The sequence below is a fragment of the Populus euphratica genome, unplaced genomic scaffold, assembly GCF_000495115.2.
Source record: "Populus euphratica unplaced genomic scaffold, PopEup_1.0 scaffold255.1, whole genome shotgun sequence".
Taxonomy (NCBI): Eukaryota; Viridiplantae; Streptophyta; class Magnoliopsida; order Malpighiales; family Salicaceae; genus Populus; species Populus euphratica.
Window position 1 is genome coordinate 81,573 of NW_011500141.1, and position 15,046 is coordinate 96,618.

The 15,046-nt window shown below is 31.6% G+C and overlaps 2 protein-coding genes across 2 annotated transcripts in view; both read right to left on the reverse strand.

Moving 5' to 3' along the window:
• Positions 1 to 477: 477 nt before the first annotated feature.
• LOC105110632 (AGC (cAMP-dependent, cGMP-dependent and protein kinase C) kinase family protein) lies at positions 478 to 6,569 on the reverse strand. The gene is made up of 13 exons (XM_011005722.1): positions 5,995 to 6,569; positions 5,639 to 5,813; positions 5,001 to 5,084; positions 4,669 to 4,910; positions 4,331 to 4,553; positions 3,910 to 3,989; positions 3,531 to 3,615; positions 2,520 to 2,651; positions 2,311 to 2,424; positions 2,166 to 2,213; positions 1,230 to 1,314; positions 1,063 to 1,119; positions 478 to 918 (listed from the first exon to the last, which is right to left on the reverse strand). The coding sequence occupies exons 1-13, from the start codon at positions 6,216 to 6,218 to the stop codon at positions 782 to 784; spliced, it is 1,686 nt and encodes a 561-aa protein (XP_011004024.1). The 5' UTR covers positions 6,219 to 6,569; the 3' UTR covers positions 478 to 781.
• A 5,992-nt stretch (positions 6,570 to 12,561) lies between these two features.
• Positions 12,562 to 15,046, reverse strand: part of LOC105110636 (ABC transporter I family member 19-like) — a 2,898-nt gene continuing 413 nt past the window's right edge. The window contains exons 2-6 of the mRNA XM_011005727.1: positions 14,883 to 15,043; positions 14,590 to 14,641; positions 14,329 to 14,465; positions 13,665 to 13,751; positions 12,562 to 13,283 (exon numbers count right to left, since the gene is read on the reverse strand). Of these exons, the coding sequence (XP_011004029.1) occupies positions 12,996 to 13,283; positions 13,665 to 13,751; positions 14,329 to 14,465; positions 14,590 to 14,641; positions 14,883 to 15,043 (725 nt within the window). The 3' untranslated portion in view covers positions 12,562 to 12,995. The remainder of the gene's footprint in view (positions 13,284 to 13,664; positions 13,752 to 14,328; positions 14,466 to 14,589; positions 14,642 to 14,882; positions 15,044 to 15,046) is intronic.

Genomic DNA, 15,046 nt, shown 5'->3' on the forward strand with positions numbered 1-15,046 from the left:
AACTTTTTTCCAAGGTAAATTTCCCGATTTCCCCAATTCTATTTTTCTATTCGTCAAGAAAAAAAAGAGAAAACAAATGTGGAGTTAACAAAAGAATTAAATTTCAAAATATAGATTCTAGAACTACAAGGATTAAACAATTAGTTTGCTTAAACTACAAGGACTAAATTATAATTTACTCCCTTAAAGGGGTCAAACACAACCCTTAATAAAAAGAACAGGTTTCAAGGAAGCTTATTGAGGAAATTTTAGTTTGAATCATTAATAGCAGGAACTGGACGTAATAAATCAAATTGCTGCCAGCATTGAGCATCAATCACTCACGAAAGTGTGGTAGTTTTTATTTTTTGATCTGTTTTAAAATTGTGTTTAATTTAAAAAAACATTAAATTTAATTTTTTTCAAAAACATTGAACACCGCAATACTATACACACGCTCAAACAGTACTTCAATATCTAAGCAAACAGATTATCCAGTTGGTATTGAATTTTCATTTTGCTATTATAAATCCGAAGAACACATGTATACGTATACATGGTATGAGGTAGTTTTGTACATTTTTGAGCCTGAAAAAAGAAAAGAAAAGAAAAAATTAAGTTAAGACAGTGAGTGAATTAGCATTTACTCTTTGGTCCTGTCTTGATCGATAACTTTTTTAACCAAAAAAAAAAAAAACTTGCACCCCTAATCGCCGGAGGAGGGCTAAAGCTAAAAGTTGCCTCAAAACCCAGCACTTCAAGCTTTAACTGTCAACATCAACTGCAAATGCAGAAGGCAGCATCAATGAAATCTAATTGCGGTTTTGCTCTGCTTTCGAGTTACTTCTAGATGTGGAGGCAAGAGGTTTAGGAAGCTCCCTTGAGCATTCTCATCACAAGGGGCTGTATCTGATGATTCTGATGTCTCCGATTCACCTTCTGCACAAGTAAAGGCAAAAGGGTTGAAGAAACAGTATCATTACAAATGACATTAGATGACAGTGAGGAATTTGAGATGGGAACTTAAAGGGTGATCATAATGCATGTTTCCAAGAAATAAATCGGGAGCAGGCATCGGCCTACCAAAAAGTGACTTGACAGATGGTCTCTTCGGTTTAGTGTCTTTCTTCTTCAAGTCAGCTATAAATGAGAGCAGATCAAAATCAGGTTTCAAGCACATTCATCAATATGTACCCAAAACTGAAACCACAACAAGCCTCGCAATGCAGTTGAAAATGCTAGAGAATTACCCATCCCTGGAACTTGATAATCATTCACAATCTCAAAGTTCTTGTATGTATAGCCCACAAAATTGATGTCCTTGGATGAGAGCATCTGCAATGTAGAGGTAAGAATGTGAGAAGAAGAATGGAAGAACAGCAAAAGAGAAGTAAAAAGCACCAATAATAAAAAAAATGTAAATCATTACAGGAACTTGACAAGAGATAGGCGGGTTAGGGAGGAGTTCTTAAGATAAAGATTTTGATTCGTTGCAAATAAAACAACCAAAACTGTTTAAATCATACGGAAAGTGTTAACTCTAGACAAACGCATTACAGGAATCTGAAACATCTGCCCTCAGTTTACTTTTATAAGATTGATGTAACATTGTATGTACCAATGCAGATGCAATAACCACCATGCAACTTTAGGTGGAACATCCTTTTATACTTATTTCATAGAATATCTTCTGAATAAGAGATTATAGGCACATCCACAAGTTCAAACTGCAGCAAATCATTTTGCACTGCTACTAGAAGCGCTTTATATATATATATATAGCTTTTTAGGGTATTTAAGTGCTATTTTTATAACGTGTTTACATTTCAACAACGAGAAAAAAGGAGCAAAAACAGAGAGGAAATTTAATCCTAGACGCAATCATGTGGACTATATGTGGCTAGAATTCTTCACCACAGAAACTGCTGAGTTTCCAAGAAAAAACTCATATAACACTTGAAGCAAAAACAGCTACAATAATTTTAATTCTCTCTGTTTCAAGATGAAAATTTCTAGTTTGCTGAAGGGGAAAACTTCTCATATTCAAGGAATCAACCACTTCACAGTTTAAAGCAACAAAGAACAATACAATGATATGATAAATAATGGCACTAATAATCTTATTTGTAAATCAAAATCAAAGAGGGCCATAGTAGTAAAAATAATCTTCAAGACTTTAAACTGACCTTTCTCCATGGACCAGTTTTAGATGTAGTTTGAGTTTGGTTCTCAGACTGCAGAGCAAAGCAAGCGGAAAAAATAGAAGCAAAGTGAGCAACAAGCACAGATGGTTCACAAAACCAATAAAATTTTTTTTGAAGATGTCAATACCTCTTCAAAATTTTCAAAATTTTGAGTATCCAGATCATCCTTGACTTCAGGAATAAATGCAGCTTCCATCTGATAAAGCTTATCCCATTCAACGCCATCAAACCATGGATGAGCCTGCAAGAGGAAGAGGCAGGAATGTAATTATTTTTATTTGTAACCACCTTACCTAACAAATCCAAGTATTCAGAAAAGGACACACCATACAACACCTTTATTTCATCGGCTCCATTTGTTCCCAATCTGTGGCTGACATTACACAAGAGTTTGTTAATGATATCTTTTGCCTCTGGAGATAGTTTTGCTTCTTCTGGAAATTTCAAATGTGTTCTCCAGTTTACTATCTGCATAAAAGGGGAAATTTTACAGCATTAACTTGGATTTTTTCCTGTTCATTTATCTTTGAAGTTTTTATGTTCACGTTCAAAATATGAGACAAACTAGCTTTTCTCTATGAAACGATAACAAAACACAAAGCGCACCACCCGATGAATATCATGCTGCACCAGAATGACTTGTCATGAAATCAATGGAACAATTATTAGGGGTAAAATAAAAAAAAGGAGTTAAAAGAATTCACCACAGAAGATCCTACAAAGAAGAATTTATTTCTATAGAATATTCTATAAAACAAACTTCCCTGATTTCTTTCACTCTTATTAGCAAAGTGATGCACATTAAATATTTTTAAAACCCATAATATTAAGTATACATCATTAGTGGCCAGTTAACATATTGATCCAATCAAGAAAAGCACCCACAACTTATGTGGCCTAAGAAAACTGCTCTCCTATTAACTAAATACAGAAAAAGGCAAAATCATTGGCTACTTTGAATATGCAAATATAACAATCATAATTGAAAAGAAAGTTTTATGCATGAATACATGTTCGTACGGAAACACAGATCAACTTTGATATGCAACCCAAAAGACTCACCTGAGTAAAGATAGGATCTTTATATTATACATGAGATACCAGTGATGTACAATCTGGCTCAGAAACAATATAGTATAGCTATGGTTCGGTTTAAAATAAACAAAAAATAACAGCAGTGATTTCTAATCTGTAGCTGTGTGAAATTTATCTTTGAAGTAATTGTACAGGCAAGAGACACAGTAAACATGATCTAGAAAGACATGCAGCACAGAAGTGTACAATAAAAAAACATAAAGATGCAAAGTTGACAACAAAAAATACTAACTAGCAATATGTCCCACTTACCTTTCTACATGTTGACATTGGATCATCTGAATAAAAAGGCGGATAACCTACAAGCATTTCGTACATAATAGCACCAAGTGACCACCTGTAAATGTTAACTATCAGTGTCCCAGTAGCCTAAACTACTCTGGAGAAAATTAGCGCATCTACAGATATGCAGTAGGCAATAAATTATCCAGACTTGCTGCCAATAACATATGAAGGCATAAGTTATTTCCCATCATGAAGTCATCAATATTACTAAACACAAAAAAATGGGGTCATGGTGTCAATATGCTGAGGAGAACTTTCATATTCACAGTCCGCACGAAAATTGCTATGCAAAAAGCTATAGAAGTAATCCATTTCCATGCCCATCAGAATGTAAAGAACTACTAACCAATCACACTCCATTCCATAACCTTTCTTCAACAGTACTTCTGGAGCAATATAGTCAGGTGTACCCACAGTAGAATAAGCCTGCAGTGCCCAACAACAGTTAGATAAGGGGAAACAAAAAGGCAGAGTTTTTTGGTCTTCAAAAAATACACACAAACCTCATGCACCATGTTTTGAAAAGCCAAAATAAAAGAAGCAAATTCACTTCTAAGATTTTATGACACAATCCACACAGGGTTCATTTCTCCATTGTGTGCTTCTATCATTTTTAAAACAAGTTCTTCAAATCACCAAGGAGGAGGGAATGCAGCTCAGAGAGACTAAAGGAACCATGCAAGATTTTAAATCGGTATGGTCTGTTGGAATAATCAGATACACATGCATAGATGAAGATTTCGGACACAGAATGGCAGGAAACTTACAAGCATCCTCCTATTCTTCTGCCAATGTTGCAGTTGTTCTTGCTGTGTGCGCTTTGGAGCTGCTGGGCGCTCCCCATTCTGTGTAGTCTCATTACCATTGTTGTTTACTACTGAAAAATCTCCTTCTTGGATGGTACTGCAGTCTAATGGTTTACATAGTCCAAAATCAGATAGCCTCAAGTGCCCATGTCTATCAAGTAGCAGGTTGTCGGGTTTAATATCCCTATAAAGAAGATACATAAAAAATAACTTTAATCTATATTTCACATGCCAATACATTCTCATTAGTAAAAAAATCTCAAAACATTATTAATTTTTTTTAATGTTTAATCATAAACCTGTGGATGTAATTATGTCTGTGGATAGATTCAATAGCTAAAATTGTTTCTCCAACATAAAATCTAGCTTCATCTTCTGTCAAGGTATCTTTTCTCATAAGTAAAGTCATCATATCTCCACCAGGCAAATATTCCATGATAAGGTAGAGAAACTCGTCATCTTGAAAAGAACAGTATAGTTTGACGATGCAATTGCTGTCAACCTCTGCAAGCAGATTCCTCTCAGCTTTAACATGCTCAACCTGGAAAAGATGGTGAAGCCAACTGGTATTGAACACAGGGTACTAGGCCACAGAGATATAAATCATTGACCAGGCAAGATAAACATTCACCTGGCCCCTACGCAACATCTCTGATTTCTTAAGCTTTTTCATGGCGTACACATGACCGGTTGTTTTTTCTCTACAGACTCTGACCTGCTCAGAAAAAGCAAACTTTATATCAACCATACGCTTATAGCAGAAAAGCAACCAGCGGTAAAATATTTCCTGAAAACAAATGAACATCGAATGCAATAATTAATAAAACAAATCATATCTACAAGGCATAGGCATAACACAAAATCAGCGCTAGGAAAGAAAAAACTAGTATATGGAAAGCCAGGTAATTCTCTACAGCTTCTGATTCATGAAAATGCCTAGTGGACATCATGGGACAACGTAATTCTTCACGGAGCACATTATATCTATATATACATATAAACAAAACTAGCACACAAATACCGTTCATTTTCACAGAAAATCATACCGGCCACAGCCTTTGAAGCTCCACAGAGAGGAGCCCCAAATATCATCACTACTCTAGCATGCCTATTGCAAACACACAAACATTCTAAATCTGACACTACAAAATACAGGCACTTTAGATCGAGGGAGTACAAATAGTTTGAAAAACCATAAGCAAAACCCTTAAAGATCAAGCCACAATAGAATAAAAAACCAGGTAAATTACAGAAACGAAATATGTATACCTCCCCAAAAGCACCCTTGCCGATCATTGTCAATAATTCAAAATCATCAACACCCATTTTATGCCTCTGAAGCCGCATGTATTCAGTTTCCTTCTTCTCCAAGAATTTAAGTAAGTTGCTTTGATCTTCCTCGGACACATCCGCATCCGCCAACTTCTTTTCCAACGTAGTCCGTCTATTAAAACAAAACACAATTTTTTTTAAAAAGAACCTTTCCCCTCATGGACACACCACCACATTTTCAGCTCCATCATTAGTCAACTAAATCTAATTCACTCCACTCGCTCAAGTAATTCAATCTATGACAATCATTAACAAGTGAAAGAAAGAAAGAACCGGGAGGGGGGGGGTCATACCGCTCCTTCCTCTCTTGGAGATTCTTCATCTGCTCTTTGTAATGATTCTCAATATACTGCTTAGCCGCAGCAACTTTCTGTTTGGTAACATTGGAAAGAGCTTCCTCATCCATTTCCAATTTCGAATCTTCATTATCTTCATCACCCCCCTCCTTTCTCCTTGAAGCAGACCTAAATTTTTCTCGCGGTTGAAACTTTTGAAACCAACTCCTTGCCGAATCCATTCCAATACCCAGAAAAAAAACACACACTACTCTCTGCCACCAATCATAAAAAAAAAAATCTAGAAGAAGAATAGGAAATCGGATTACCGCGAAATTTGAAAGAAGAAGAAGAAGAGATGATGTAGCAATTGTTCTGCAGAATTGTAGAGAGGGGATAAACAAAGAAATCGGATTACCGCGAAATTTGAGAGAGGGAAATGTGAGTGATCCGCCAAGTGCGGCATTTGCAGTGTAGTTAACTCTATTTATCGATCAATACATTTAGGGGTATGTGTTTTGTTGACGAAGGATGTCTGCGTGTGATTTTATAATATTTCCCTGTCTATCCACTGCGTGCAGTTGCATTGCCCTTCCAGCAGACCACACACGTCACCTTCCATTTTTATATCAGCTTTCGGATCACTGTGTTAATAATCAGCTGGAATGAATATATTTATTAAAACAATATTATTTTAGTTTAACTAAAAATTAGAGTTAAACTGTCAGGTATAACTTTATTTGTTCTAGTAAATCAAATTATTAAAAACATAGTTAGATTCAGTAAGTTAAATCAAACTGTCGCTAACTATATTTTATATTGGTTTTCCATGTTTATATCGTAAAACATCATTGTCTTTATTGTTTTGGAAATTACAAGAACATTTTAGATCAATTTAATTTTAAAATTTAAATTAAAAAAAAAAAGATCTTACTTTCCAATATAACATAATTACATAACATAACATAAACAACCAAAATTAAGTGTTCACGGGGAAAAAACAAATCAATTAAAATCTAATTTACTTTTTTCTCTCCTCTCCAAGAACACAATCCCCAGACCACAGAATGATTTCAAAACCCATTTTCTTGGTACTGACACTATACTATCTTGCTGAGAAGAAGGTATGAACATTGTCTCTTTATAAGGTACTCCCTTCTTCACCTGCATTGCTTGAATCATTCCCAGAAGACGGATTGAAGGTGGTAGGGGAACGAAAACCAAGAAGGAAGAATTGCCAAGTTTGGGACTGTTTAGTGTATGCAGATGAATGTGTAGTTGGCGTTGGAACAAGCGAATGCAAGCTCTATTAGCACATGGAACTGCAAGTTGAGATTGCATGTGGCTGGCTGTTGTGAGCAGGGCTTGTTGCCATTTTCTGGAGGCATCTGGCGAAATTGAAGAATCCGGCAAGCTATTGCTCTGTAGTTTTTATTCTAGTAGCTACACAAACTAATACATGAAGCCAATCAATTGGTAGATTATACTGGGAGATATTACTGGTGATGATGATGCTTTCTACAAATTATAGCTTTGGACAGTTCATGTGATCTCCTAATTATGCCATTTTCTATTGCATCATGCACTATCAACTCCAGTTTCACAAATGAAATCCATCTTGTCAGGCTGGGATAATTAGCTACTTAGCTATGACTTAATTCAAGTTGGTGGTTAGGGTTTCAGGCTTGGCAAGGATAGTAGGAGTTTTTTTAGTGGTAATTTTGTTATTTTAAATTAACAAAAGTTTTGTTTAGTTATCAAATTGAATGCGATAGAAAATATCTAAATAATTTAATGATATTTTTTTTTATTTTTTATGTGCAAAGTGTTATGAATTTATAAAATTTAAGATGTTTTAAAATAATAGAGTAGAAATGTAAAATAAAATAAACCATAGGATACCCACGATAATTTTTCCTATTTATTTTCATTATAACATGATACACTTTTATATTTATTCATTTCGCAGGTTAAACTTAAAATAAAATATAAAAAAATAATTTTTTTATTTGCAATAGGGTTAATATATTTACTATTATAGCCTAAACATTCTTAAAAAAAGAGTTTTTTAAGGTGCTTTGACTAATAAAGTATTTTATTTTTTTTATATTGTAGTTTAGTTGAATTTATTTAGCATTGTGGTTATAGTTGTTTTTTAAATAATTTTTTATGTGAAAATAAATATTAATAATTTTTTTATTTTTTTAAAAATATTTTTAATATTAGTATATCAAAATGATTTAAAAACACTAAAAACATATTAATTTAAAATAAAAAAATAATTTTTTTAAAAAATAATTTTAAAAAATAAAAATAAATAAATTTGCCTCATATAAAACCAATAAAGGTCGCGAGTTTGAGTCCTATTAACAACAATATTTATTTATAAAAGACAAATAATTGTTTATTCTTAAATAAAAAAAATAAAACAAGATGATACTCGAGCTTGATATTTTTTTTTCTTATATTTTAACACCTCAAAAAAATTTATCTAATTTATTTATTTTTTAATTTTGACATGATTCTTAAATATTATGATATTTTTTTATTTGGATTTTAATATTTTTTTAAATATTATTATGTCTTTGAGGTAATAGTAATAATAAATTATTCATACAAATTTAATTCAAATATTTTTTTATTATTAAATTTTTAAATTGACTTTTTAACATATTTTTATCAAGTTTGTGATGTTTTTAGCTTTTAATCAAATATAAAATCTAGAAATACTATTTTTTTTATTTTTAAAAAATATATATTTTAACAATCATAAAATATTTGTTTTTTAACAAAAACAATTATTCCAATTAAAAACCTTATATTCGCTACTAAGAGAAACAGATATACACATTAATAAAAAAAAAATGTATCTTGATTGAAGAAAAAAAACAACTATATTTTTTAGTTGAATAATAATCCAATTTTGTTTTTCTGAAACCTAAATATTTATTTTACATCTAAAAAATCTTTATTCCTCATAGCATAAGCCAGGCATGTAAACTAGCTACTACTTAGAGAGTATTTTATATTTTCTTTATATTTTTTTCTTAATTGTGTTATTTTTTAAAACGTAGTAATATAAAATTAATTAAGAAATTAATTTTGTATACTGACGGCTAATTGTTTATGGTACATTGGATCTTGCGGTAAATTGATTTGGTTGGAAGATTTGCTGGGAGGCTCATTCAGCTCTGTGCTGAGCCGTATGCGCAATGCGCACCCAGTTTGTCTTCCCTTAATCTGTAAATAGCACTGGTCTACGTGGTTAATACAGTCAAATTCACAGCAGTGTTTCATTCGTATTTATGGGTTGCTTTTTTCTTTTCTATTTACAAGTTACCCATGTAAGCAAACCATCCTAGATTGTATGTTATATTTTTGTTAATTTTAATAGGTTAGTTAATCTTCAATCAATAAGGTAGAATTTAATTATTGTCTTAGGATAAAAGTAATAGATGATAGTTGGGATAGACAAGATGTGTTTTAAAGTCTGCATTTTTTAAAAATAAAAAATCATTCTAAAATTATTTGATCACTAAATTCATTTTTCTTGATTTTTATCTTTGTCATTCAAAAATATTTTTATTTATTTTATTATAAAATACTTATTAAAAAATATAAATTATATTTTAAAATTATATTTAACAATTTAAATTTTTAGATTAAATTAATTTTTAATATGATATTAGAGTTTTAATAATTAAGTGATTATCAATTTAAATATTTTTATTTTTATTTATTTAATAAAAATTAAGTATAAAATAATATAAGTATGTATAAAAAATAAAATAAAATTAATTATTAAAAAAAAGAGAGAAGAAATTGAAGTTTCCTGCATTGAGAGTATCGTGGGACCAAACTATCAGAAACAGTACAAGCAGTGTTTTTGTCCCCTTCTTTCGGCGGGTATAACGCCATATCTAAACTAATAATAACTCCAACTTACAAGTACATTTTGCGGTTAATAACAGAGACAGCAAGGGATTCGATGCGTACTGCATGAAATGGACAAGATTCGAAACCCTAACTTGGTTCCGGGAAGTTTTGCTGTAGGTAGAGTGGTTGGGTAGGAAGTTGGAGAAACATAGACGTCGGAAAGTGACCGCAACTAGTAGTCTGGCAGGAAAAGGATGGCCGTCTCGTTTCCTGCCCCCGACGTTTTTCTGCAGCTAGAATGCTTGCAATAGTAGACTCGCTAGAGCTTGATTCTTAAGTCCACGCTTGCAAGAGATGGAAGTTTCAACCAGAGCATAACTACTCTACCAAACTGAAGACATCTAAACAATGGCAATGGCTGTCCGCATCGGATTGAGGTGGCTGCTTCTCTTATTACGATCCAAATATTTTTTTTAAATTATGTATTTTTTAATTTAATATTTAACATTTAATTTATTAAAAATTAAATTTTATAATTTATTATGATTTATTTTTTATATAATTATCTTAATCCTATGATTCACGTTCCTACTTTACTAAGTTAATCCAATTAATTTAAATTTTTTATTAATTAATTTTTGTTTTTCTAATTTTATTCTTTAACATTTTCAATATTAAATTGATTAAAAATTAAGTTTTATTATTTATTTTAATTTATTTTTATGATATTATCTGAGTTAGGTATTTTACAAGTTAACTCAAGTGAATTTAAGTTTTTTTTTTATTTTTAAATTATTTTTTTATTTTATCATTCGATAATAAATTTATTTTGACAATCAATTTAATATGTTGATATCTTGATATCTTAATATTTTTTTAAAATAATATTATATTAAAATTTGTTAAATCAAATTATAATTTTACTAATTATTTAAATTTTTTAAAACTCATCAAGCTAATTGGAATACCAAAATTCAACTTTATGGTTTTTTTTAATGGAAAAATATTAATCATATCTATAAATTTATTTTTATATTAAAAAATAATTCCACTTGTAGCATATTACAAGCCAACGATATAGTAAGGCAACAAGAGAACTCGGCAGCGCAGAAACAGGAACAGAAAGTGAAACTGAATTTCAAAATGTCAACGGACTCAAGCTGTTGCCAAAGGATATAAAAAAGGCTATAATTAAAGTATTAAGTTAAAAAGGTGGAAAAAACACTTTACCTTACACCCGTTATCACTTAGCAATTCATTTTTTTAAATTTAATTATTTATTTTGACCCTTTTTCTAAATCTTAGAAATTTTGACTTTATTTATTTTTTATGTTATTTTTTAATTAAAATATTTATAAATTATATCGTTCAACACCAATTACAGTAAAAAAATTAAAAATTAAATTTTATAATTTATTTCGATTTATTCTTTATAGGATCATCTTAGTTTCATGATTAGCATCATGGATTTGATAAGTTAATCCGAGTTAAATTAGATTTTTTTTTATTTCTATGAGATTATTTTAATATAATGATTTGAGTCATGAGTTTGGTGGATTGACTCAGATTAATTTTTATGTTATTTTTTTAATTATTTTTTTTAATTTTATCATTTAGTATCAAGCCGACTAAGGATTACAATTTAAAATTTATTTTGACTTATTTTTCATAAAGTTATTTCGATCTTATCACTCATGTTGCAAGTTTAATAGATTAATCTATATTACTTTTAGGGTCCTTTTTCAATTAATCTCTTTTTTTTTTACACTTTAATATTATGTTGATTGAAAATTAAAATTCATAATTTATTTTAATTTATTTTTTATAAAGTTATCATAGTTTTAAAACATAAATCATGAATTTAACATATTAATTTGATTGATCAAAATCAACCTAATATGTTTTTACCTTATTAGTAAAAACAAATACCATCTTGAATTTTTTAATAATCAAACTATGTTTTATAGGTTATATAAGTTGTTTTTTGACTTGTAAAGTCAACTGAATTAAATTAAATTAATTTTTATATAATTTAAAATTTTTTCACTAAAAATAATATTAACATCATCTAGATAAATTTTTTATATCTATAAATATTTTAACTGACCTATAGCATGGTACAAGTGAAAAAAATCTAGTATGGCTAAAGTCATGCCCATAATCCCATCATGACGATATGCTGATTCCTTGAATCAAGCTGATTTTAATTTCAATGTTGATTTGTTTTTGTGTATTAAAATTATTTAAAAAAATATATATATTTTTTAATTTTTTCCTTTTATTTTTTTTAATGTTTTTAATTATTTTAATGTGTTAATATTAAAAACAATTTTTAAAAATAAAAAAATATTAATTTAATATATTTTTATAAAATATTTTTAACATAACGTTATAAAAAATACACGTGTGGAAACAAATCCAGGAATTGCTATTTCACAACTCGATGATGATAAGATACTTGATGGGGCACAACACAACTGAGCTGTTCTTTTCTTATTTTCCTCTCCTTTTAAGCACAACCTGCAAAGTATACGACAACTCTAAACGGAGATATAACAGAGAAATAAAAATGCCATCTCAGAGCTGAAAGCTTTTTTCTTATGCATTTTCAGGTATAAGATGTAATGTTTTAGCAAAAGAAAGAGAATTCTCAATCTATAAAAAATATCACTCTCTCTCTGTCTACACTCACTTTTCTTCCATTATCACTGCCTAAATTGATTTTGACATTGAAGGGTTTTTTTGCAGGCAACAACCATCATTTATACATCAATCTTCCTTGAAGGAAGCTGGGTTTCAAGCTTCATCACAACTATATTGAATTGCTTTGAATGAATATCAACCATTTTATTGAGAAGATAGCAACAGATTACAGATAACATTTTGCCTGCATGCTTGAGACCTTTAACATGCAGAGGGGGGCAAACCACAGCATACACTTCCTCTATCATCATCTCTACAGGGAGCTACTAGAGAGGACAATTCTATCCCATTTCAACAATTAAGCATGTATAAGCAATAAGTAACCAGCTTAAATAGCTTTCGCCAGTTTTCTCGTAAGGGAATCTTTGTTTCATCTTTTTTCTTCTATATCAGATTTTGAATTAGAAAAAAATGACGAAAACAATTAATCTTGAGAAGGATCAGCGGTAGAATGCCATGTGTCTAGAAGACATGAAAGGAGAACTACCAAAAGGAGAGGTCTTTTGATTTTGGGCAGGAGGGTTAGCGGGTTTCTTCTTCTCATTCTTGGTTTCAGAACGGAGCCAAGACTCAACAACAGAAAGCAGCGTGGCTGAGTTTTTCAACTCATGAATCTCGGTTAATTTCTTAGCCCTCTTCAGCTCACCATCTTGTATGTATGCTAGATGTGTTGCCCACGTCTCTAACCCATCAAAAATATGAGTAGCATATACAATTGTAGCTCCTCTCTGCCAAAAAAAGTCAGTATCGTTACAACATATAATGAACTTCCCTCAGGAACTCAACTAATATTGACATGCATAACAAGAAAATCGTAAACATTGACACTTGAACTTTCTAAGCATTCTATATCTTCTAAAAATATTTCAAAAATAGACAATTGAGGTGATTCCATGCAAAATGATTTTCACTTGAGAAAGCAGAAAAATTAGCCACTGCAATGCAGAAGGATCCACATCTGATAATCAAAATTCACATGTCAGCGATGTTTCTCGTTTAGATAATACAAGTGGGGACTCTTGCCATGTGTCTTTCTAGATATTCCTTCAAGCAGATCTGTTAGTGCGTGCGTGCGTGCATATTAATACAATAAAAAATGGGAGTCCTACCTGATCACATTCTTCCTTGAAGAACTCAAGCAAATCCATCCTGGCAACAACATCCAGATCGACTGTAACTTCATCTAGCAAAAGAACCTGTAATTGAAAATTTTGGATCCTATTCAATGAGTAAGTTGAGAGACACTATGACCTTTCACCAATATTGTCATAAGCAAACCAAATGAAAAAAGATAGCATTTTTCCAACTCCCAATCCCTAAATCCCACCCCTCCCAGGGTTTGAACCAAGACCTTCAAATGAAATCCCAAGTCTCACCTGCCCGGATGTCCCTTTGGGAATAAACGATAACCCATTAAAAAAGGAAAACAGGCAACTTTGCCAAGCTTGGGTTATTTCATCAGATTTGATGCACAAGACAAACCGGTCTCACAACCAGGTGGACCGTCACTTGCATATCGAACCCTCTGGCTTAGTTTATCAGCCACGTCAGCAAGAGAGTACAAAAAAACAAAAAAAAATCATGGACGCAGGCATCTCTTGAAAAGAGTACTCGCATTGCAATATAAAAGAAAGGCTACAGAATAAAAGGTCCCAAAGATAAAAGCGTGCTCTCTTAGATGACTTTGTTTGCTGAAAAAAATCTCTGAGACATCCTAACGCATCCCATTCTAAATAGGTGGTCACTGATCAGGACTTCATAGCTTCACTTTACCTTAAATGGATGAAGAAGACCCATGCAAATCTGGACTCGTCGCCGCTGCCCATCAGACACCTTGTGCATACGCCATTTCAAATCAATGTCAAGCAGCTCAATTAACTTTTCTCTTCTAACAGGATCAGTCCCTTCCACTGCCAGTAATACAAGGAAAAGAGAGAAATCTCAATTCTATTAAATCTAAACAAGAAAACATTGACCAAGAAAGCGCAAACAAAATCAAAGAAAAGAAATATATCACAAGGAGTCATTAATTACCTCCAAATATCATATGTTCTGCAGAGAAGTCTCCCTGCAGTGGAATCTCCCCCTGAAAAATCGCAAGGCAAGTTTTATTCAGAATGAATTTGTTTACAGTTCATAGAAATGCACTCCACGATGAGGAAACAAAAGCAAACTAATAACATAATTCGAAACTTTAATCCGAAAAGAGCATGAGACAACACAATGCATAGGATTTTATTCAATAAATAAGCTAATTAATCACTTGAAGGCATAAACTCTCCACAATCAATAACAGTAACTGCTCTTTAAAAAGAAACAGAACTCACAGCAGATCCAACAGTTTTACTCCAAGAACCGCCTAAATAAGCCAAGTCACCACTACAAACCAATTGAGTATCATGAAAAGCCGAACCATTTATCACTCGCACCACATCTCTTCCTCCTACCATATGCTTCCCTGCCATTATTTTCAGCAAAGTGGTCTTCCCTG